The following is a 24,815-nucleotide window of genomic DNA, read 5'->3' as shown; positions in this document are numbered from 1 at the left end:
TGTTCTTGAGTTCTGTTTCTTCTTCACTGGCCCGTCTTTTCCTCTGTCTGGTTCTCTTAATCACATGCTTCCACCGTCCACTTTCCTCACCCACCAGTCTCTCTTCAGAATTCTTTGGTCCTGCTTCCATCTGCAAGTCTGAGCTTATCCCTTCAGCCTCCTCATGTCTTTGCTCCATCATCTGCTCTAACCCCCTTCTAAACTCGACCCGAGTTTCCACCTGCATCTCCAGTCCTCAGATCTTTTCTTCCATCAGCTCTATCAGGCGGCACTTCATGCAGACAAAACTCTTTTCGGGTACCCCCTCCAGGATCATGTACATGCCGCAGCTTCCACATCCAGTCATCCTCATTGTGTCTTTCACTGCTGCCTCTGTATCGGTCATAGCCTTCCCACCTAAAACCTGTTAGTCCAAGAAACAAAACAAAACAAACCCCCAACAGGCACCAGAACACTGGCAGACCACCACCCACTCTGAACAAAAAGAACTCCCAGCCATGCTTGTATTTGTTTCCATGGCTTCGCACTAACTCAACAGACACTGTAGCCTTGAGTGACACACAGTGAGAATACTGGAATTTTACTGTATAGATATGTTCCTAAGAAATCTCAAGGTAAATGCATAAAAGTCCCAGCAAAGTTCTCCTACAGCATTAGGGCTTGCCTGTAAAGGGAAATTGACCAGAATAACCACTGTGAATTATGCTATTCTGAAATAGCTCTCAGTGTGGGCACTCTTATTCTGGAATTTTACCAGTTTTACCGCCTGTGCGGGACTATTATAAGCCATGTTCTTGGATATTTTTTTAATTGAGATAAATTTCTGGATTTTGTTTTTGTTTTGTGAGCAGAGATTTTCATATATCACAATGTGTCCAATTACTCCCTTCCAGGTCCTTTATGTGAAATTTTTTTCAACAGAAAATGAGCATTTTAATACGTTGTGTACACCAGATGCACCCGATCTCTGTGTATTGGAAAACTTCCTAAAGCTGGGTCAAAAAACTTAATTCCAGATGGTGAATAGTTGACTAACTATTTGTGTAATTAATTCTTTTATTGGGGAGTAACATTGATTCAACAAGGTAAAGTAGTTGAAGACTCTAGCCTATATTCATAATAGCAAAAGAATTCTGTTAGGTCAGACCTCAGATTGAGATTTTGTAAAAATGAGCTTTTATGAAACCTAAGACAAATGCAAATATTTTCAAGAGTTAAAATATTTATTCTGTGGAAAGAGCTTTGTAAAAACATACTGCTCTGCACTGTTTGCAGCATTGTGCTTATGCATGGGAACTTGAAAGTGTAGTTTATTAAAAATTGACTTATAAGCAACTGGACTGGTCTTCATTGTCCAAAGTCTGGAAAAAAAATAGACAATGAAAATACTTAACTGAATTTTAAAGATATATCTTTTACCTGTTACTGGTGTGGGGCGATAATCCCCATAGAAATGCCTATAAAGAAATAAAATAAGAATAGCATCATTTGTGAGGAGATTTGTTCTTAAAATGTGAATTTTAACTTGACAATGCCATTTTTAAATACAGATTCATAAATTTCATACTAGCATTTCAGGTTAGATGTCACTGTGGTCTCTTCTGGTCTTATAGTCTATGAATCTATGAAATTTCCTATGCAGATTTTAACTGTGGTTCCATGATTACATTAGTCTGGACATATGGGTAGGAATTCTTTCAAATACATTTTTACTTTCAGTTCTGAAGTATCATGAGTACAGTTTTGTTTTTGAAAAAGACCTATGCATCTCATATAAGAATTTGAACTCCACTGGAAAAGATTTTGTTTTAGTAGGCATAGCAGTCTGAGAGAATTAATGTAGCAAGGGCTGTTATTTCTCTGAGGATGCCTGTTGACAATCTCCTACTGTACAATTTGTTCTGAAAGCATGTGTTTTAGTACTCAATTAAAAAACCTGCAGGATGACAAAAATGTCAAACATTAGATGAATAATGCTATTGACATCTGTTAAATAGACCAATCACTTTATTTTGATTCCTTGTTTTTACAGGAGAAAATAACACAGCTAGGGAAATATATATAAATCAGATGCAAACCTGAGGTAGCAAAGTGCAGGACTATTTTACAGCTACATTCTCTACTGACACTTTCATATTGGAAGTAATATGTAGGGTTTAATTCATTTTTTCAAAATAGGTAACTAATTACGAAAAGGTATTTTAGATCTGCATAGCTGATTTTTTTTAACAAGCTATAGTTGTTCATAACAAATAAATTATAAATTTGCTACAATTGGAATACTTTTTTGGATCTTCAGATTTACCAGTCCATATTGAGGGGTTGCTGGTTTTCGGTTTGTAATTGACTGACTGCTGCATTAACAAAACAGTAATCAGATTTTTGGGAACAAAAGGCTTGTTTCCCACTCCTCTTTTTTCAAATTGGCCTTTTACCTTGAATAGAGAGACATTCTTCCAGGATCTGAAGACATAACTATCACCATCTGGTGACTGACCTGGAATATAAGGCTAATAAAAACATAGTAATGTAACCCATTTCTGTATGTTTGCTTCAGTAAAGTAGTGCTGAGTCTGCTTGTTAGTTTTGAATCCTGGAATCTGTTCCTCTTAAAGGACGAGCATTTGGTAATTCCCTCTAACAGGACTTATCTGGCATTGTACACAGGTAAATGCCAAATGTCCACTTCCTGCCTACTGTCTTCTTGTGCTTTATAATTTAAGATTTCGTTATATTTTTAAAAGTGACCTTTATGATTGCAAAAGAAACCTTCAAATGTGAACTCAGGTATAGCTATAATGTAGTGTTGTTATCCTGAGCCTTCAGAGAGACTGAAGCAATAACTTTGAAAGGTGTGAACTACCTCTATTGGCACTACATTTAATTGTAATGTCCATCAGCTTTCTATTAAATACATTTCCCCCCTGGAGGGGGGGGTTACCGTCCTCTGCAGCATGGGGCATGGGTTACTTGCAGGTTAAAACTAGTATAAATGGTGGATTCTCTGTAACTTGAAGTCTTTACCTCAGGATTTGAGGACTTCAGTAACTCAGCCAGAGGTTATGGGTCTATTACAAATTAAATATTAAATACATTAAAAATTAAAAACACATTATTTATAAAAACACTATTATAAATGCTGGAGGCAAAGCAGGGTTTGGGGGTGGAGGCTGACAACTCATGACCCCCTGAGGGTCATGAACCCCAGTTTGAGAACCCCTGGACTAGAGGATCATGATTTTCCCTTCTGGCCTTAGAGCAGGGGTGGCCGACCTGAGCCTGAGAAGGAGCCAGAATTTACCAATGTACATTGCCAAAGAGCCACAGTCATACATCATCAGCCCGCCATCAGCTCCGCTCCCAGCGCCTCCCACCCACCGGCAGCCCTGCCGATCAGTGCCTCCCTCTCCCTCCCACACTTCCTGATCAGCTGTTTTGTGGCATGCAGGAGGCTCTGGGGCGGGGGAGGGAGGAGCGAGGACACTGCAGGCTCAGGAGAGGGGGCGGGGCCTGTAGCAGAGCCAGGAGCTGAGCAGTGAGCACCCCCCAGGACATTGGAAAGTTGGAACCTGTAGCTCCAGCCCCGGAGTCGGTGCCTATACAAGGAGCTGCATATTAACTTCTGAAGAGCCCCATGTGGCTCCGGGGCCACAGGTTGGCCACCCTGCCTTAGAGTCTGGCCTGTCCACGCAATCATGATGTTAGGTACCATGTGCTAACCAAATGTATACATGTGAACACAATTACAATTTTGGTAAAAGCAGTAGTGTAGTCAGAATCTTATACTTTTAATGGCATCTTCTGCACTCTTGTTGGTAGTAGATTTTAAAAATACTAGAATGTCTCTAAACAGTAACGTGAGAACTTGTTCTTAAACAACTTACTGCTGTAGTTGTAGCACCATCTTTACCATCTTTAGTATAAAGCCTGTCCAGTTATACTTTCTAGATTCCTTTGTAGGATTTATACTCTCAAGACTGGTGTATCATGAAACCTATGATAGCCACAGGGGCTGCAACTCTACTGATTGTATTGTGGAGTCTTTCCATGTACAGTTATGAAGGTGATTCTGCAGTAGTTCGTCCATTTAATCTAAAAGCTATTGATAGTTTTAAGAACTCTGATGCTTTAATCTTCAACATTGTAACATTACTGCAGCAAAGTGACTCAGGCGAAGTTTGTAGAGAGTTTTAGCCATTTTGATGTTCAGACTATTTTTCATTTGAAATTTTGATATTCAGAGCTTTCTGGTCATGTAAACTATTAACCTACAATTTAGGCTGCTTCTACTACAGTATTCAGATATTCTGGCAGACATATATATAAAATGAAACTACAGTATGGTTTTTCTCTCCTGTCTCTTATTTTTTTGCTGGCCCCTTTTTTTGGCTAAGGGAAAGACCACTTAACTCTTAAAATCATCGGGTTGAAATGCATTCACTTGAACACAGTGGACTAATAATAAAGAAAACATAACTTAAAAACCAGTGAAAAACTCACTAATATTTCCAGATTCTTCCTGCTGAGTTTAGGAAATTGGCATCTATTATAAAACATAGCTTGCTAGCCAACCAGAACTGGAACTAAAAAATCTAACTATATAATGAAGCATGTATGTGGGGCTGAGGCTGCAAGAAAAATGGACAGCATTTGTAGCTTGTGATGTGTGTTCTTCTCTTGAGGTGCCAGTGGAACTCCCTTTACATTCATGAGAGCACCACAAAAGAATCAAGCTCCCAAAAGAGCATGTCTGGGTTTTCGACTCTGCATGTTTCTTGGATCAAGAAAAAAAAATGGAGAAACCCAACTGCTAAACTATCAGACAGTGTTAATTTTCCAGGAAATGCAGAACATTAAGCCAGATTAAATATTTACTTTTAATTACTGGAGTTAATGCTGGCTGAATGAAAACAACTGACAAAGAATTAAAACATCGGCTTTTATGTAATTTCTCAACAGGAAAATCATCTCCATTAGCAGTTATTGAGTATTGATATTTTTCTTTGATCCTTTTGGCTTCCAAAGCAAAGTGTATGTTTTGTAAAGTAATTAATGCTTCTTAACTAAAAATATCAAGGACCAAGCTGTAAAACCTGCAGAATTTTTGAAGACCAAATCTTCTGTTAAATTTTCTACTCATTTGCTGCTTCTCTGTATGGGAACAGATGCTGTTTTGTTCGTCAGAGGATAGATCTCTTTTGGGGTGCTTCTGTCAGCTTTATGGCTAGTAATTTGGTATCTCAATTCCTTCCTCTGTTTTATTAAATTATTGTAAGATTCAATGTAAATAGAAGGAAAGAAGCATTTGGTACTATCGTGGAAGCCCAAGTATTTTTTTCATTTAAGTTACTGATCTTTTAATGGCCTGTTTTTGTAACTTATTTTAATTTTAACGTTTTCTTTTTTGCTAAAATAATTTAAAATTTGAGGTTTTTCTGCTTGTGTCAAGAAATCCCTATGGGCATCTTGGTAATGCTAACTAAGCAATAATTCTTATTTCAATTAGCTGCCTGGGTTTTTTTGGCAGCAAGTAATAGACCATTTTGTGTATTATTCTGTGCAAAACAAACTGACACATATCAAGAGGTTGTTTGTGAACTGTTAGTTCCTTCTTTTCTAAACACAGGGTATTTTAGCTAACTAATTATGTTTTCAAAATATTAAATGGATAATACATTCTAACTACAGAGAGAAAGTAAATGTAAAATAGGGGGTTAAAAAGGACAAAGGAAGAAATATAATATAATATAATCAATCTTTAATAGAGAACAAGAGAAAGATGAGCAGTGCATGGCTAGAGAAGGAATTGTACTGTGTTAGTTTTTTAACAACCAAAAACATAATTTACCTGCAAAACTTTAACTTAATTAAGTAGAGTTAACTTTGTACTTTTTAGAAGTTGGCATGGGAGATCACCACGGGATTACAGATGGATAGTTGGAACATCTATTGACTAGAGAAGAGGGAGGGATGAAATGGATTGAGATCAGAGGTGGAGCTACTGTGAGATCAGGCTGGGGACTTCAAAACAGGGAGCTGACAGGCTGGCAAAGTGAAGAGGGCAACAATGAAGGGAAGACTGGGAGAGAAAGTGTCAGTGAAACCTGAGACGCTTAGCTTCTTGGGTGGTTGTGTCCTAGGATGCAAGATATAACTGAGAAGGTCTTGTGTTTACTGCAGCCCTCCTTCTCTCTCTCTCTACACCTCAAAACAAGAAAAAAAAATGTGTATTTACCTACAAACACATTTGCTTACTAACATTATTAGGAATCCACAGTTTTAGTCACGGGAGATTGCTGGTAATATAGTACTAAAGGGTTAAATAAGTAAAGTTGAACTATATCCCCAAACTCCATTTTTTCATTCATACAAATTATTCAAAAGATGCATATCTTGCAAACTATTTCCAAATGCATGTCTGGCTTCAATCTTTTTTTTATTAATCAATAGTGCTGCCAAGTCTGATACTGCTACAGCTCTATTAACTTATCTGAATGATGCAAATAATAAATAGGTTGTGTGTTATTTCACTCTGAAATTAAAATTTATCTGGTACTTTGGTCCAAAAAGTTTGGGGTTTTAGCCTGTACTACAAGTAGTGTCTGCATAATTACCACATCATCTAAATCAGTCGTTCTCAACCTTTCCAGACTACTGTACTCTTTTCAGGAGTCTGACTTAGGGATGCCAACTTTCTATCTGCAGAAAACCAAACACTCTTGCCACACCCCTGCCATGCCCCTTCTCTGAGGCCATGCCCCCCGCTCACTCCATCCCTCCCTCTCTCCCTCCCTCGCTCGCTCTCCCTAACCCTTGCTCACTTGCTTATTTTCACCGGGCTGGGGCAGGGGGTTGGGGTGTGGGGGAGGGCTCTGGGGTGGGCCCAGAGATGAGGGGTGCAGGAGAGAGTTCTGGGCTGGGGCAGGTAGTTGGGGTGTGGGAGGGGATGAGGGCTTGGGGGTGCAGCTCTGGGGTGGGGACAAGGATGAGGGGCTTGGGGAGCAAGTGAAGGCTCCATGTTGCGGTGTTGGAGTGAGTATGGGCTCTGGGCTGAGGGTGCAGGCTCTGGGGTGAGGCCATAAATGAGAGGTTCAGGATATGGGACAGGGATTGGGGCAGGGGGGTGAGGGCTTGGGCTGGAGGTGTGGGTTCTGGGGTGGGGCTGGGGTTTGGTGTGCAAGAGAAGGTGCTAGGCTGGCTCGGGTTGGGATGTGAGAGGGGGTGTGGGCTCTGGGCTGGGGCCAGAAATGAGGGGTTCAGGGTGCAGGAGGGGGATCTGGGCTGAGGCAAGCGGTTGGGGTATGCGGGGGTGAGAGCTCTGGTTGGGGGTGTGGGTTGTGGGGTGGGGCCAGTGATGAGGGATTTGGGATGCAGGGGAGGCCTGGGACAGGGGGATGGGGCACAGGAGGGGATGAGGGATGCAGGCTCCAGGCAGCACTTACCTAGGCAGCTCCCGGGAAGCTGCCAGCATTGGTCCTGCTTTGAGCATGGGGTTGGACTAGATGACCTCCTGAGGTCCCTTCCAACCCTGGTATTCTGTGATCTCTCTCCGCTTCCTAGGCAGAGGTACAACCATGTGGCTGTGAGCGCTGCCTGTGCCTATAGGCATCGTCCCCTCAGCTCCCATTGCCCACAGTTCCTGGCCAATGGGAGCTACTGAGTTGGCACTGGGGGTGGAGGCCGCACGCAGAGTTCCCATGGCCACCTCTATGCCTAGGAGCTGATGGGAGATGCCAGCAGCTTCCCGGGAGCTGCACGGAACTGGGTAGGGAGCCTGCCTTCACAACCAACCGGACTTTTAACGGCAGTGCTGATCAGAGCTGCCAGGATTCCTTTTCGGCTGGTCATTCCAGTCAAAAACTGGAGATTTTTGTCTTGTGTACCCCAATTTTGATCTCACTTAAAAACTACTTGCTTACAAAATCATACATAAAAATACAAAAATGTCACAGCACAATATTAGTGAAAAATTGCTTACTGTCTCATTTTACCATGTAATTATAAAATAAATCAATTGGAATATAAATATTGTACTCACATGTCAGTGTATAGTATTTAGAGTAATATAAACAAGTAATTGTATGAAATGTTAGTGTACTGGCTCTGCTTGTGCTTTTATATAGCCTGTTGTAAAACTAGGCAAATATCTAGATGAGTTGATATACCCCTCTGGAAGGCCTCTGCATATCCCTGGTTGAGAACCACTGATCTAAATTCTTCTAACACTGGAGTTCACATGAGTATTTTGCAGTTAATTTAATAATTTGATAAAGGTTGTCCTTCAGCCTTCCACAAAAGATCAGTTATTTTTCTACCTGTTCAGAGACTCTAAGCCCAAAAGTTTGCAACAAAATTGTTTTATATAAGAACACTGTTTGAGGAGTGAAGAGCAGATGAAGTGTTTTCAAAAGTAAGTAACCAGACATTTTTTTTTCCTTCTAGAAAAGCTGATTGCTTATCAGCGGGAATTTCATGCTTTGAAGGAACGTCTTCGTATTGCTGAGCATAGAACCCTGCAGCGTTCCTCTGAGCTAAATGCCATCTTGGAGCAATTCAGACGTGCAGTAGCAGAAACAAATGGAAGTAAGGATGCATTAAACAGTTTTTCAGGTACAAGCCATGATATAGGCTTAATGTTTTATGTCTCTCGATTACTGATGTCTATTGTATATAATTATTAAAAGAAAATATCCTAAATACCCAAATGTTTGGAAACCATCCAACGGCGCATATAACTAGTTTATGTAACATGTTCTTATCTCTGGTACCTCTCGCCCTTCCTTAATCCTCCATTCCCTCTGTTTGTTATACCACTCATTGTATCATATTTTAAATTAGATTGTAATCTCTTCAAGGACTATATACTTGTTCAAGTGCCTAGTAAAATAGGTTTGGGGCTTTTGGGTGCTATTCAGTACAGGTAATCTGGCAGCAATTTGTATATCTTTACACATTTTAAGCTAAAACTGATGAGCAACTTAAAAAAGGAAACTAGGAATTCATGCAAATATTAAAAGTAGAATGAAATCCTCTTTACCTACCAGGCTCTGATTTGGGGATTCTGTGTTTCTAAAGTTTGCCTTTTAAGCAATGCAAAGTATTGGAAGTAGCAGCAAACATTTGTTAACCTTTTCTGCAAAACTGATATAATTATTTTTAAATATTTAATTATCTTATTCCTTTTCATCAAATTATGAGGCAAATCCTCAAAATTAACAAGAGCTGTATAAGGAAAGATTATTAGCTTGTAGCCTAGCACAACTGTATTTTAACAATTTTGTCACTGTTTCTGTTTTGAAGTATATTTCCCTGACTTTAAGAGGTTTAATTTGTCTCTGAAAAGTCAAAATTGCCAAAAATAATTTTTGTTCCAAAAGTCTTCAGTCTGGAGCTATTTAAACCAATATTCCTTGATTTTTTCCATATGAGAGAAGTACACCTAAAACAAATTTTATTTGAGGTCTACTGTTACTTCCTAGTACTACTATAGAATGTCGAAAAACTTGGACAAAGTAGTGCCTTTTATAGAAAGATGAGTCTACTCTGTATTCTACAGCTCATGTCTTAGGTCCTCCAGCCAGGTACTGATGAAAAATTGTCCCTCAGTACATTAATGCCTCACTCTTCTGGATTTTAGATAGCCACCTGGGATACCAGGAGCATTGGGGTCATTACTTTTTAAAATCTGCATGTAACATGTCTTGTGATTTTCTTTCTGATGTGTACATTGCTATTGTTAGCCATGTCATTGTGATATCTACAATGGACTATTGCAATGCATTCTCCATAGTGGTTTAAGACTGTAGAACATTTAGAAGCTAAGTATCAGAGTCTGGATCTGTAAAAGCAGCAAAGAGTCCTGTGGCACCTTATAGACTAACAGAGGTATTGGAGCATTAGCTTGTCATGTCATCTGACGACATGGGTATTCACCCTTGAAAGCTCATGCTCCAATATGTCTGTTAGTCTATAAGGTGCCACAGAACTCTTTGCATTTAGAAGCTAGAGATCATGCAGAATTAGAGATGAGCCTGAGCTATAAAGTTTGGATCTGGATCTTAATCTGAACTTTCACAAAGTAAAGAGCTGGTTGGATCTGGAGTTTTAGTTTGTGTTTGTCTTTATGTAAAATTCATTAGCCTTCTTGTACAGAATGTTTGGCTGTAAGAAATCATATTATACTAGTTCTCCAAAGACAGCAGTGTCTTTGTCTGTTCACTTCTTGGTGCAATTAAAAGTAGTAATATGCATCTTTAAAACTCTATATGGCTTGGGCATAGTTGCCTAAAAGATAGTCTCCCTTCCCATGTGCTACCCTGCCTTCTGAGGTCAGCTGTAGTATTCTCATTAACAATCTCAGATTTTAGCATATTGTGGCAGTATGTTTTTTGCTGGAGAAGCTTCTACTCTGTAATTCACTTACCGCATTGGTTTGACAAAACCCAAGTCAAGACTTTTTGGGCACAACATAAAGACTAATGCTGCACTGTGACTTTTTCCTGGGGCATGCATGGGCTAGGTATAATTATTTTTAACTTGTAATTTTGGGATTGTTGCCTCTTATTTTGGGTTGATACTGGTTCACCAATTCTTGTGTTAAATGTAATGAACTGTAAATGTTCCAGAGTTTACTATTATAGGTATATTTTAAATAACATATAAATACTCAAATCTATATTGTATTTGTTTAGTACCTTAGATCTAGAAGGAATCCAAATTGCTTTACAGATCTTGTCATTCATCCGCCCTGGAATACATTTAGGTGAACTTCCACATCTACTTCTGCAAATGAAACTGCAGAGAAAATTTTGGCAGGAAGAGTGTAATCACTCCAATTGGAATATAGCCCACACATCGAAGTGAACACCTCTACTCATTGCACTTTGTACTTTTCAAGACTATAAGTAGTCAGGAGTTTAGTATTAGATTTCATCCAAAAAAGGCATTTCCAGTTGTATAGGAAACACTGGTTCATTTCAGCATCCCAGGAAAGAGTAATATCTACTGAGTCACCATCACTTCTAAGGTGGGTAGGTTTTCTTTGTATGTCTCCAAACCAGTTTCTGGCCTGACCTGATCTTTATAAGACTCATGAGATCTTGAAAGTCAATATGAGGTGCTATGGCTTTTTTTCTAATTAAAAAATTTGGTTCTGGTTTTCATATTTGATTTAAGAGAGTTGACACATACTGGCAAGGGAATTTCAAAGAAGATATTTATGATCCATTTTGGAAACATCTTTAGAACTGGTTTAACTTCAGTATTTAACTGCAGTAAATAATTAATATGCCTACTTTGGTTAGGTGTATCTGTTCTTATTACAAAAAATATATCCAAATTTAATTCCTGGACTGTTGCACCACATATTTTATGTAGTCCTATTTTTGTGCAATATATTTGCGTGCAATGTATGTAAAAATATGCATGCAATTTTGAAGTTATTTATTTGCAGATTAAGTCATTTTTTGAGCTCCAGTGAGAGTAGATACAAATTACTTTGAATTTTTTGGGTATAATAAGCCCAATATACTCTGTAATATAAAGACACACCTCAGGTAAACATTTATGGAAGATTCTACTCAAGGCGAGTTATTTCCTCTCTGCCATTGGTCAGAGCACATTGTAATTCACATGTGATGATGCAAGTATGATGTTCCTGTTTCCAGAAAACTATTAAAAATCAATCTTGTTCATAACTCATTTAAAAATTAAAAACAGAAAAGGTTTTACTTCCAGGCACACACATCTTAAAAATGTTTCCTAACTCCAACAAAGCATGAATGAATGATCAGTTTTGGAATTGCATATGATTTATTGGTGCATGAACATATAACCTCTCTGATTAATTTTCTGCATTATTGGTTTTATATGTGTTTGCAGATGAAACGCTGAAATTGTTAAAAGAGCTAACAAGCAGAAAATCTCTTCAAGTGCCAAATATCTACTACCATTTGCCTCATTTGTTGAAGAATGAAGGAAGCCTTCATCCTTCTGTGCAGATTGGCCTGGGACGAACAGGCGGTATGCTGGCATAATTTAAATAATGCTTATGTGTTTATATATAAAATAATATGTCTGAAGGACTTCCTAATTTTGTTTTGGTAATATCATAATTTAATGTATTGTTCGGTAGCTGCAATTTTATTTGTATGATATCTCTTAGAACTCACACTGAATCCAAGATGAAAGGAGTTGTCTTCAATTTTGCTCTTTACTGCATAATCCCAGATCTCACACTACCCTAGGTGCTAAGGTATACAATAAAAAGCACTTAATCTGGATTAATTTGTGTTGTCTGTTAATGAGGTCTATGAAAATTAACAAGGCATGGAAATATTACAGGCTCTGAAACTAGTTTTCTGACGCATCCATTTGGTTACTCAGATATATGGGTAAATCAAGCATGGATTTAACCGTTTCAAAGTTGATGTGTCTGGTGTTCCCACCAATAAGTTCCAGTGTATAACTCAGAGAACCTGCAGTTATGGGTACCTAATGATAATTGGCTTGGTCCTCTCCACAAAAGTTGGATCTTGGTTGGAGGAGAAAAAACGCTTCTGCTATTAGAGTACATGTTTTTTCTCTTACTCATTCCTTATACTTTGTAAATACAAATATTCACCAAAACAAGTGATTAATCCTCAAAAGTTCTGCTCCTTCATCAATAGATCTCCATATAATTCCATTCTTGGAGCCACAGTCCTTAAAGCAGATAAAGCCCAACCAGGGTCATGTACTTGGAAGCATACCTGCATGTCTATAAGGCATGAAGGCCTAATATATTAATCCATTTGTGTCTGTCTGCTGTTTGATCTAGAGCTGCTGATTCTCTCATAATTGAAGCTTCCTTGTTTTGATAGTAGTTCTGTGGGTTTGATTCTGTCCTTGTTATAACAAGATGCATGCCCACATATTCATTAAATGTGCAGAATCAAGTCTCATTCACGATCACATCCACTAACAAAATTGAAATACATATTTTATACATCGGGCCCTTCTAAATTCATGTCAATGAAAAATATGTCATGGGCTGTGAAATCTGATCTCCCCCTGAGAAATCTGGTCTTCTGTGTACTTTTACCCTATACTATATTATAGGGAAAAAGTATACAAAAGTACACAGTGTTTTTCAAACTGGGGGTCCTGACCCAAAAAAGACTGCAAGGCTATTGTAAGGGGGTTGTGGTATTGCCACCCTTCTGTACTGCCTTCAGAGCTGGGCAGCTGGAGAGTAGCAACTGCTGGCTGGGTGCCCAGCTCTGAAGGGAGCACTGCCACCAGCAGCAGTAAGGATGGAATGGTAGGAGGTATTGTCACCCTTACTTCTGCGGTGCTGCTGGTGATGGCACTGCCTTCAGAGCTGGCATCTGGACATCTGCTCTCTGGGCATCCAACACCGAAGGCAGTGCAGAAGCACGGGTGGCAATACTACAATTTCCCCCTCCACACACACACAATAGCCTTGTGACCCCCTCTTGGGTCAGGACCCCCAGTTTGAGAAAAGCTGACTTTAGGGCTTTACATCTTTATATTTTTCTGTTTTAAAATACATATTCATGCTTACAAACACCATAAAATTTAAGAATTAAATATTTGAAACTGTGAAATTCAAGATTTTGAAAATGTTATGACTCTGAAATTTACAAAAATAGATTGTGAATTTGGTAGGGCCTATTTATATGTATTTAACCAGCAAAGTGAAGGATTCAGACTTTCTTCTACAGGTTTAAGCCAACCATATATTATTTCAAAATTTAAATTGCCAAAAAAAAAAATTAAAATCAGAGGTCCTAAAAACAGTAGAGAAATTAAGATTTACTTCACCATCCTTCTCTTTTTCTGTTGTGCCTGCTGGGTAGGCATTTCTAGTCAATGCAAATGTAACATCACATACCTTTCTGAGAGATCTGTAGTTTGTAAGCACAAGAGGATGAATTAAGAATGTAAATCAGCATTTTCAGCTCTAACTTGATTTTGTGTATTTAAAGGTGAGATCCCTTTAAGTACAGCTGCTTCAGCACAGGGCCACTATGCTTCCTCACTACTGCATCCATTTTATTCCCCTATTCTGCTCCCAGTGGGAGGGCAACCCTGTGCATTGGGGGTGGGCTAAGGAGCATGAAGATTCAACAGCCATGTGGAAGATAGGGATAGGTGGGTGGGATTAGCATCAATGTGGTGGGAGTCAAGTGGTGGTATTTGGGATAGTTTTTATGGGAAAGAAGAGGTTTTAATAAGTTTCTTCTGCAAAAGTTATTAAATATTTTACTAAAAACACTACATAGAAGATTGGTTTGTGAAAAACTGTTGTACTAAATTTGGACACTAAACTCTGAAAAGGGATTTTAGTTTACTTTGTGCGAGTCTCAGTGCAACCTTAACTAACTGATACTACAGTTGTATGCATCTTAACAATACATATATATTAATATTGTGACACTTTCAGCATTTGCTATTTTTTTGTCTGGCTGTGTTTCCTCTAAGAATTGATGTTACTATTAATTGTATTCCCAATGATACTGGTATGCTTTGAAATTGTTTTTGGTTACTGTGTAATCTCTTAATATTTTGAGTATATTTCTGAATTAATACTTTGTTATATAAAGACTTATATATTGATTGTGCATAAGACTGTTTTTATTTAATTTCAGTTTCAATTGTAATGGGAATTCCCACCGTGAAGAGAAAAGTAAAGTCTTATCTTACAGAAACCCTTCACTCTCTTATTGATAAATTGTCTCCAGAAGAGAAACTGGATTGTGTTATGGTTGTCTTCATAGGAGAGGTAATCACTTATGTATTTTTGCATCATTAGAATCACATAGCAGTTTATTATGCAATTTCTAAGAATTGGTCTGAATGTTGTAGAAGGACAAGTACATTGTTATAGAAAAATGTTTTTGATTTCGTGGTGGTGCATGAAGAGGCAGAGTGATGCATGTGTTATATTGAGACACATCATCTTGAAGTTTTGTGTGAGAAGGACTTTCTGCTCAATAGAGAGAAGGTGGAGGAAGGTCCAGGGAATCCATCATTTTGCAGATCCTCTGGTGTTTCCTTCCACTGATGATGGTGGCATGTGTTGATGCTGGAGAGCACTATTGCAGCTGTTTGGCTGAAGTAGCCTCTGCAGAGGTCCAACTTGGTGGGGAGAATTCATCTCTTGTATATCATCCAATTGCCTGATCCTCCTGCTTTGGGTACTGTGCTGAGGATTTTGTCCATAATGCATAATAGACTGTTGACAAATGTTTTGCTGTTTTTATTTTTCTGGACAATATGTTTCTCCTGCAAAAAGATCATTATTTTTAACCTGGTCTTTTGGTGGACACCATTCAAACAAGATTCATTGTGAACAGTTTGGAAAGCTGATTTATTGTTGCTGACTACACTAGATGTTCTAGCTCAGATCCTAAGGACAACCGGAAACCAGTCTCTCTTAGGAAGGATTTTATCAGTTGCTGCAAGGGTTGAAAATCTCTTTTTAGAAATGTATGCTTTCCCTGGCAGATTGTGGTCTGACTTATAGAATGTGGGAGGGTTTATAAAGGACTGGTTCTTACTCATCTAACTGTACAATTTACTCATGAAGCAGTGTGATCACCTCTGGGGCTCATACTTGCATCCATTAGATATAGACAACTGTGAAAACTGTCTCTATTGCATGAGCCTACAATTGTACAGTGGCTGTATTTATTTTAATTTATATAAGCTAGAACCTTTCTATGAGTAAGTGCAGAGCCAAACAGACATGCAAGTGGTTCTAGTTCTGTTATCAGAACATACTGAGAATTCAGCAAATTCTAAGGCCTCCTTTTAAAAGTTTTAGATTACTCCTCTTGAAATGTTAAATGAGAACAACCTGGGAGTCCATTCTAGGTCATATTGCTCTCCATTTTTCCTGCCTGTCAACCATGACCATCAGTCTGGATACTGCATTTGAGTAGCTCTCACTCTCCATAAACTGCAGAAAATGTTTTTGGAGCATCTCATGCAGATTGATAAGAGTGTAAGTGGAATTAAGACATACAAATACATAGTGAATTTATTGCTACATGCAATTTTTTCCTGCTTTATATTAAAGATGATAAAATTACTTCTAGTTAACATTTTTCTCATTTCAGCCTATAAAATTTAGACAGGCTTTTTTCCTTTACTATTTTATTTTGCTGGAGTGGTGAAGAAGAGGGATTGTTCTCTGCTCTGAGATTAACAGTTATCTGATATCCAATCTTCTCCAAAGGTAAAGAAAAGGAGTTGAGATCTGGGTTCAATTCTCAGTTCTACCACAGATTTCTTCTGTGACTTTAAACAAATCACATTTGTTTTCCATCTCTGAAATGGGCTAATAATTCTTCCCTTCTTCGCAGTGATGATGAGGATATGAAAATCATTCATATTTGTGAGGTGTTTCAAGATTCCGATTAATAAAAGTCACACACGTACCTGTAAATAAGCAAATTTCAAAATTTTTAAAACTGCAGCTATATTTTCTCTGGCAGAAGAGGGCTGGATGTGGCTTCATCTGGAGTTGGTCACTGGTGATGCGTGTATCAATTGTACTCAAGGTGTTGTTTAGGAACAACACAGTGTACTTCTCACACATATCCTTGTGGGTTGTTGTCCCAGGAGTGAAAGCCTAGGCTGAGAACCTGAATTTGAATCCCTGGCATGTTCAAGCATAGTGTATTTGCCACAGTAACTCCTGCCTGGCCTTGCTTTCCTTTCTTTCTTTTTTTCCTCTTCCTTTACCATTCTTTTTGCTGTATTTTGTATTTTTCTTAAGATCCAGCTTCTTGTGGGCATAGTGTAAAATTTGCCTCAGGAAAAACTCCTTGACAACCAAAACTGTTTAAGAAATATTTCTCACTGAGCAAGCCAGGTGTCCTTCAACTTTTTGCCAGCTTCTGCAAGCTGGAATTGGTAGTTCTATTAGGAGTCTTCTTTGGTTATTTGAAGGACAGACCACTACTGTTTAATTTAAAGTCTGATCTTGCACCACTAGAGTCAAGGAGGATTTTGCCATTGATTTAATAGAAACATGATCAAGCTTCTAATGCACTGTTGGAAGCCTGCAACAAAAAACTCGTACAGCTACATGTAATGGAGAGGAGATGGTGCCAAATATAACAGCTTACCATCTGTGGTAATTATGTCTGTAACTCTGAGCCTTTCGCTGTTACTGATTTTATTTCATCCAAATATCAGTATATGGCAAAGCTAATTTTCCCAGTAACTATAGAATGGCTGTGCTGCCTCCACATCCAGGGCCAGCTCCAGACACTAGCTGACCAAGCATGTGCTTGGGGTGGAACCTTGTAAGGAGCGGCCAATCTTGGGATGGCGACAGTCACTTGGTTTTGTTTTTCTTTCGGTTGGACAGAGCGGCGCTTGAGGGTTTTTTTCATTGTTGTTTTTGTTTCGGCGGCGTGGCACAGTGCTTGGGATGTGTGTTTCGGCGGCGCTCGGGGGGGTTCGGTGGTTGACGCTCGCGGGGGGTGTTTCGGTGGTGCAGTGCTCGGGGGGGGTGTTACGGCGGGGCGGCATTCTTCTACTGCCCCAAGCAAAAAAAAAAAAAAAAAAAGTTAGAGCTGGCTCTGTCCACATCTCATTTGTCTGAGGTTTACTTCAGTAGCCAGAAGATCCTTTTCTGCCATGCCCTGACCTCTTCATTGTTTCTAACTTTTTTACCTGCATTTTATTTCAAAATCTTTTCTAGATGAATATTTTATGTTCATAAATGTAAAGGAATATTTTGAGTTGGGATCATCAGTTCTTTATATATACACCTGTAAGCTAGTAATAGAGCAGGCAGACTCAGAATCTTTGCCTGTTTCCAGTCCTGGGTTGCAGTTATACTGCTAGTGAAGCCCATAGGGATTTTGCCACTAACTTCAGGAAGAGCAGGAGGGCATGCTTAGTAGTGAGGAAGTAATTCCTCCTGTAGGGTCTGTCAAGGTTCCTTCCCCACTCTGAACTTTAGGGTACAAATGTGGGGACCTGCATGGACACTTCTAAGCTTAATTACTAGCTTAGATCTGGTAAGCGAACAGGAGCTGCTAACAGAGAGTTTTGCAAGGGAGTTCTCCAGGTGAAGGAGGAGCACAGACAGCATCTGTGGGGTAAGTGACTGTCTGCAGTGTTTGGGTTTGTGTGTGTGTTTGGGGGTTACTTGCTGTGTGCTGAGCTTGTGTTTGTCAGTCTGTTTGGTTTGTTTGTTTTGAAGGACCGTGTGCTGTAGCTGGCAGTTGGAGGTGGAGCTACTAGGAAGGTTTGAAAGCTAGAAGCCTCTGGTAATTGGCTGAGCCTTAACCAGTGGGCGGGGCATTCACTCAGGCCAGGGCTTTATAAAGCTGCGCACAAGCGACCAGGGAGCTTAGCGAACAGGAGCTGCTAACAGGGAGTTTTGCAAGGGAGTTCTCCAGGTGAAGGAGGAGCACAGACAGCATCTGTGGGGTAAGTGACTGTCTGCAGTGTTTGGGTTTGTGTGTGTGTTTGGGGGTTACTTGCTGTGTGCTGAGCTTGTGTTTGTCAGTCTGTTTGGTTTGTTTGTTTGAAGGACCGTGTGCTGTAGCTGGCAGTTGGAGGTGGAGCTACTAGGAAGGTTTGAAAGCTAGAAGCCTCTGGTAATTGGCTGAGCCTTAACCAGTGGGCGGGGCATTCACTCAGGCCAGGGCTTTATAAAGCTGCGCACAAGACCAGGGAGCTTAGCGAACAGGAGCTGCTAACAGGGAGTTTTGCAAGGGAGTTTGGAAGTGGAGTAGGAAGGGAGGAGGGGTCCCTTGTCGGTCTCATCTGTGACCCATTGGTCCCTTGAACCCATAACCTGAGCCACATCGAAAACCTTTCTGTTCACAGCAAAGAGGAGCGGACAGAGAGCTGTAGACAGGAATTTGAGACTTTGACAGAGGGAGGCTTAAAATGGTGAGGAGGACCCGTAACACCTGTGCCAGCACTGCTTCTGTCTCCTCCACCTGCGCCTGTAGCCAGACAGAGCACCAAAGCATGGATGCTTTTACCCAGATTCCGGTGTGGGCTTGCAAAGACTGTAATTTGCAATTTCCACTTACTGATATCCAGGCTGGGGGTGGCATCCAATGTGAAAGGTGCCTACTGGTGGAATCTCTCAGGCAGCAGGTGGGAGAGCTACAGGAGGAGGTGGCCTGGCTGAGGAACATCTATGTCCATGAGCAATTCCTGGACAGTATCCATGTGGAGACAGCTGATGGTGCTGTCCCAGTTGACGGGACTACTGACACTGCAGTGGAAGAGGAGATGCCTCAGGGTGTACCTGACACACCAGTGGAGGAAGAGGCTCAGGGTGGACACAGCCAGCTGGTTACTTCTAGCAGCGGGCAGTGCTCCACCACTGCTGCGAACCCTCCTGTTGTGGTAAAAGATACAGGAGAGAAGAAATCACCCCCAACAGTTAAGGGGGTGAAGCCTCGTACCCCTAAGGCTGGGAGGTCTGCTGCCACCACTGATAAGAAACGTAGGGTAGTGGTGGTTGGAGACTCTCTGCTGAGGGGGACGGAGACACCCATCTGTCGCCCTGACCGTTCATCCCGGGAGGTATGCTGCCTGCCAGGGGCCCGTATCCGAGACGTTACACAGGCTTTGTCGAGGATTATCCGGCCTTCTGACTACTATCCCATGCTACTCATCCATGTGGGCACAAATGATACTGCGAGGTGTGACGCTGAGCAGATCAAGAGTGACTACAGGGCTCTGGGAGTACGGGTTAAGGAGTTTGGAGCGCAGGTGGTATTCTCTTCGATTCTTCCTGTTGAAGGTAGGGGTCCGGGCAGAGACAGATGCATTGTGGAGGTGAATGCCTGGCTGCGAAGATGGTGTTGCCAGGAGGGCTTTGGCTTCCTCGACCACGGGATGCTACTTGAGGAAGGACTGCTAGGAACAGATGGCGTTCACCTTTCAAAGAGAGGAAAGGCCTTATTCGCGCACAGACTGGCTAACCTGGTAAGGAGGGCTTTAAACTAGGTTCGACGGGGACAGGTGAGCAAAGCTCACAGGAAAGTGGGGAACAAGACCTGGGAGATGGGTTGGAAGCAGGAGGGAGCACGGGCTATAATGGCAGAGAGGAAGGAGGGTCAGGGCAAAGCTGGGAGGCAAAATCAAACCAGTATCTTAGATGCCTTTATACAAATGCAAGAAGTATGGGTAATAAGCAGGAAGAACTGGAAGTGCTAATAAACAAATACAACTATGACATTATTGGCATTACTGAAACTTGGTGGGATAATACACATGACTGGAATGTTGGTGTGGATGGGTACAGTTTGCTCAGGAAGGATAGACAGGGGAAAAAGGGAGGAGGTGTTGCCTTATATATTAAAAATGTACACACTTGGACTGAGGTGGAGATGGACATAGGAGACGGAAGGGTGGAGAGTCTCTGGGTTAGGCTAAAAGGGGTAAAAAACACAGGTGATGTCATGCTGGGAGTCTACTACAGGCCACCTAATCAGGCGGAAGAGGTGGATGAGGCTTTTTTCAAACAACTAACAAAATCATCCAAAGCCCAAGATTTGGTGGTGATGGGGGACTTCAACTATCCAGATATATGTTGGGACAATAACACCGCGGGGCACAGACTATCCAATAAGTTCCTGGACTGCATTGCGGACAACTTTTTATTTCAGAAAGTTGAAAAAGCTACTAGGGGGGAAGCTGTTCTAGACTTGATTTTAACAAATAGGGAGGAACTTGTTGAGAATTTGAAAGTAGAAGGAAGCTTGGGTGAAAGTGATCATGAAATCATAGAATTTGCAATTCTAAGTAAGGGTAGAAGGGAGTACAGCAGAATAGAGACAATGGATTTCAGGAAGGCGGATTTTGGTAAGCTCAGAGAGCTGATAGGCAAGGTCCCATGGGAATTAAGACTGAGGGGAAAAACAACTGAGGAAAGTTGGCAGTTTTTCAAAGGGACGCTATTAAGGGCCCAAAAGCAAGTTATTCCAATGGTTAGGAAAGATAGAAAATGTGGCAAAAGACCACCTTGGCTTACCCTTGAGATCTTGCGTGACCTACAAAATAAAAAGGCGTCATATAAAAAATGGAAACTAGGGCAGATCACGAAGGATGAATATAGGCAAATAACACAGGAATGCAGAGGCAAGATTAGAAAAGCAAAGGCACAAAAGGAACTCAAACTAGCTATGGGAATAAAGGGAAACAAGAAGACTTTTTATCAATACATTCGAAGCAAGAGGAAGACTAAGGACAGGGTAGGCCCACTGCTCAATGAGGAGGGGGTAACAGTAACGGGAGACTTGGAAATGGCAGAGATGCTTAATGACTTCTTTGTTTCGGTCTTCACTGAGAAGTCTGAAGGAATGTCTAGTATAGTGAATGCTTACGGGAAGAGGGTAGATTTAGAAGAGAAAATAAGCAAAGAGCAAGTAAAAAATCACTTAGAAAAGTTAGATGCCTGCAAGTCACCAGGGCCTGATGAAATGCATCCTAGAATACTGAAGGAGTTAATAGAAGAGGTATCTGAGCCTCTAGCTATTATCTTTGGGAAATCATGGGAGACGGGGGAGATTCCAGAAGACTGGAAGGGGGCAAATATAGTGCCCATCTATAAAAAGGGAAATAAAAACAACCCAGGAAACTACAGACCAGTTAGTTTAACTTCTGTGCCAGGGAAGATAATGGAGCAGGTAATCAAAGAAATCATCTGCAAACACTTGGAAGGTGGTAAGGTGATAGGGAATAGCCAGCATGGATTTGTAAAGAACAAATCATGTCAAACTAATCTGATAACATTCTTTGATAGGATAACGAGCCTTGTGGATAAGGGAGAAGCCGTGGATGTGATATATCTAGACTTCAGTAAGGCATTTGATACAGTCTCGCATGATATTCTTATAGATAAGCTAGGAAAGTACAATTTAGATGGGGCTACTATAAGGTGGGTACATAACTGGCTGGATAACCGTACTCAGAGAGTAGTTGTTAATGGCTCCCAATCCTGCTGGAAAGGTATAACAAGTGGGGTTCCGCAGGGTTCTGTTTTGGGACCGGTTCTGTTCAATATCTTCATCAACGATTTAGATGTTGGCATAGAAAGTACGCTTATTAAGTTTGCAGATGATACCAAACTGGGAGGGATTGCAACTGCTTTGGAGGACAGGGTCAAAATTCAAAATGATCTGGACAAGTTGGAGAAATGGTCTGAGGTAAACAGGATGAAGTTCAATAAAGATAAATGCAAAGTGCTCCACTTAGGAAGGAACAATCAGTTTCACACATACAGAATGGGAGGAGACTGTCTAGGAAGGAGTATGGCAGAAAGAGATCTAGGGGTCATAGTGGACCACAAGCTTAATATGAGTCAACAGTGTGATACTGTTGCAAAAAAAGCAAACGTGATTCTGGGATGCATTAACAGGTGTGTTGTAAACAAGACACGAGAAGTCATTCTTCCGCTTTACTCTGCGCTGGTTAGGCCTCAACTGGAGTATTGTGTCCAGTTCTGGGCACCGCATTTCAAGAAAGATGTGGAGAAATTGGAGAGGGTCCAGAGAAGAGCAACAAGAATGATTAAAGGTCTTGAGAACATGACCTATGAAGGAAGGCTGAAGGAATTGGGTTTGTTTAGTTTGGAAAAGAGAAGACTGAGAGGGGACATGATAGCAGTTTTCAGGTATCTAAAAGGGTGTCATCAGGAGGAGGGAGAAAACTTGTTCACCTTAGCCTCCAATGATAGAACAAGAAGCAATGGGCTTAAACTGCAGCAAGGCAGATTTAGGTTGGACATTAGGAAAAAGTTCCTAACTGTCAGGGTAGTTAAACACTGGAATAGATTGCCTAGGGAAGTTGTGGAATCTCCATCTCTGGAGATATTTAAGAGTAGGTTAGATAAATGTCTATCAGGGATGGTCTAGACAGTATTTGGTCCTGCCATGAGGGCAGGGGACTGGACTCGATGACCTCTCGAGGTCCCTTCCAGTCCTAGAGTCTGAGTCTGAGTCTAAGCTGCCACCATCCAGAAGTCAATGTCTGGAGCACTTCCTGTCCCCCCCAAAACTCTCCCCTCCCTTGGTGGCCTTGAGGGACTTCACCAGTTCCCTGGTGAACACAGATCCAAACCCCTTGGATCTTAAAACAGGGAGAAATTAACCATCCCCCCTCCTTTCCCCCACCAATCCCTGGTGAGTCTAGATCCAATCCCCTTGGATCTTAAAACAAGGAAAAATCAATCAGGTTTTTAAAAAGAAAGCTTTTAATTACAGAAGAAAGGTAAAAATCATCTCTGTAAAATCAGGATGGAAAATACTTTACAGGGTAATCAAATTCGTATAGCCCAGAGGAACCCCCTCTAGCCTTAGGTTCAAAGTTACAGCAAACAGAGGTAAAATCCTCTCAGCAAAAAAGGGACATTTACAAGTTGAGAAAACAAAAATAAAACTAATCCGCCTTCCCTGGCTGTTACTTACAATTTTGAAACATGAGAGACTGATTCAGAAAGATTTGGAGAGCCTGGATTGACCTCTGGTCCCTCTTAGTCCCAAGAGCGAACAACCCCCAAAACAAAGAGCACAAACAAAGACTTCCCTCCACCAAGATTTGAAAGTATCTTGTCCCCTTATTGGTCCTCTGGTCAGGTGTCAGCCAGGTTTACTGAGCTTCTTAACCCTTTACTGGTAAAAGAGGCATTAACCCGTAACTATCTGTTTATGACAGGGTCTGCCTTCTCTAGGTAAAAAATAATGCCACGATCAAGTTGGTGAAGAATGAGATATACATTAGTTTTTAAAGGGACATGGTCAATTTGAAAAACATTTCTGCCTACGTTTTTTTTTTACCTAGTTACAAGTAGCACCTAAGATATTGTAATTGAAAATTCAATGGAAAAATATTGTTCGCTGATTTTTCAGTTTCATTTTACCCCATCACCTCCAGATGCGGTCTATACAGGTCTGACCTCAGATTCTTCCCATGAGACACCAAAGTGGCAGTGGTACCAGCAGCTGGAGGTTCCTGCTTGTGAGGTCCATCCCTTGGGTTAGACATTGGTGCAGATTGGACCAATACGAAAGCTCTTTCCCTTATCTGGTTGATTATGTGAGGCAGAACACCCTCCATTCCAAGGTATCAGCCCTTGAAAAGCCGATTTCTCTACAACAGGCACCAGACGTGCGAGTGGCTAGAGCAGGGAGCCAGTCAAAGCCAGAGATCTGCATCTTCATTTATGTTTTGACAAATAATTCATAGTTCTTCAAGTGCAGCGTCCCTTCAAGAATGAGCTTAGGAGCAGAAGCCCGACCCATGGCATCAACGTGCAGGGCTTCTCATGACAGTAAGGGGCACTTTCCTAAGTGTAAGAACAGATTCTCTTTCAAGAGAAGGGATCCCTCCCCAACTCCATCCAAGTCTAGTGAGTCCTCATACGTGGGCCCTAAGAACTTAGGCTCGCTTAATTCCTCCGATCATGAGGGCAAAGCGTGAAGGATAAAGGGTCTTCTGGTACTGATGTAGGCTCTGATTCATAAGCCTAAATATTGGTGCCTTCTGACACCATTTAAGAGAGCCCGAGTAGACTCTTTGGCGGTATTGACCTATCTCTGTAATAGCTGCCATCTACCATGACCATGGATGTGCCAGAGCTGTCAGTTCCAACTACTGGCATGCCCTGGACTCTGGGACTAACTGAAACTTGCCCCTCACTGGAGGATATCTTTACCTTGCCATGTCCTGGGTTTCCTTTTCTTTCGGGTCTAACCCTTAGAAACATTGTGATATCAGAGGAGGAAACTACCTCAGGGAGATGGAAATGTTCTCCTCCTCAGTCC

General features: G+C 40.9%; 1 protein-coding gene across 6 annotated transcripts in view; it reads left to right on the top strand.

The window, feature by feature from the left end:
• MGAT4A (alpha-1,3-mannosyl-glycoprotein 4-beta-N-acetylglucosaminyltransferase A) overlaps positions 1-24,815 on the top strand; it is a 144,391-nt gene that overhangs the window by 40,095 nt on the left and 79,481 nt on the right. For 5 of the 6 annotated variants that reach the window (XM_050931772.1, XM_050931792.1, XM_050931761.1 and 2 more), the window contains exons 3-5: positions 8,443-8,610; positions 11,881-12,021; positions 14,652-14,785. In XM_050931772.1, coding sequence (XP_050787729.1) covers positions 8,443-8,610; positions 11,881-12,021; positions 14,652-14,785 — 443 coding nt within the window. The remainder of the gene's footprint in view (positions 1-8,442; positions 8,611-11,880; positions 12,022-14,651; positions 14,786-24,815) is intronic. The other variant, XM_050931782.1, reaches the window with a different exon arrangement.

Source organism: Gopherus flavomarginatus, chromosome 1 (genome assembly GCF_025201925.1).
Source record: "Gopherus flavomarginatus isolate rGopFla2 chromosome 1, rGopFla2.mat.asm, whole genome shotgun sequence".
Lineage (NCBI taxonomy): Eukaryota > Metazoa > Chordata > Testudines > Testudinidae > Gopherus > Gopherus flavomarginatus.
This window is presented reverse-complemented; position numbering and strand designations above follow the sequence as displayed.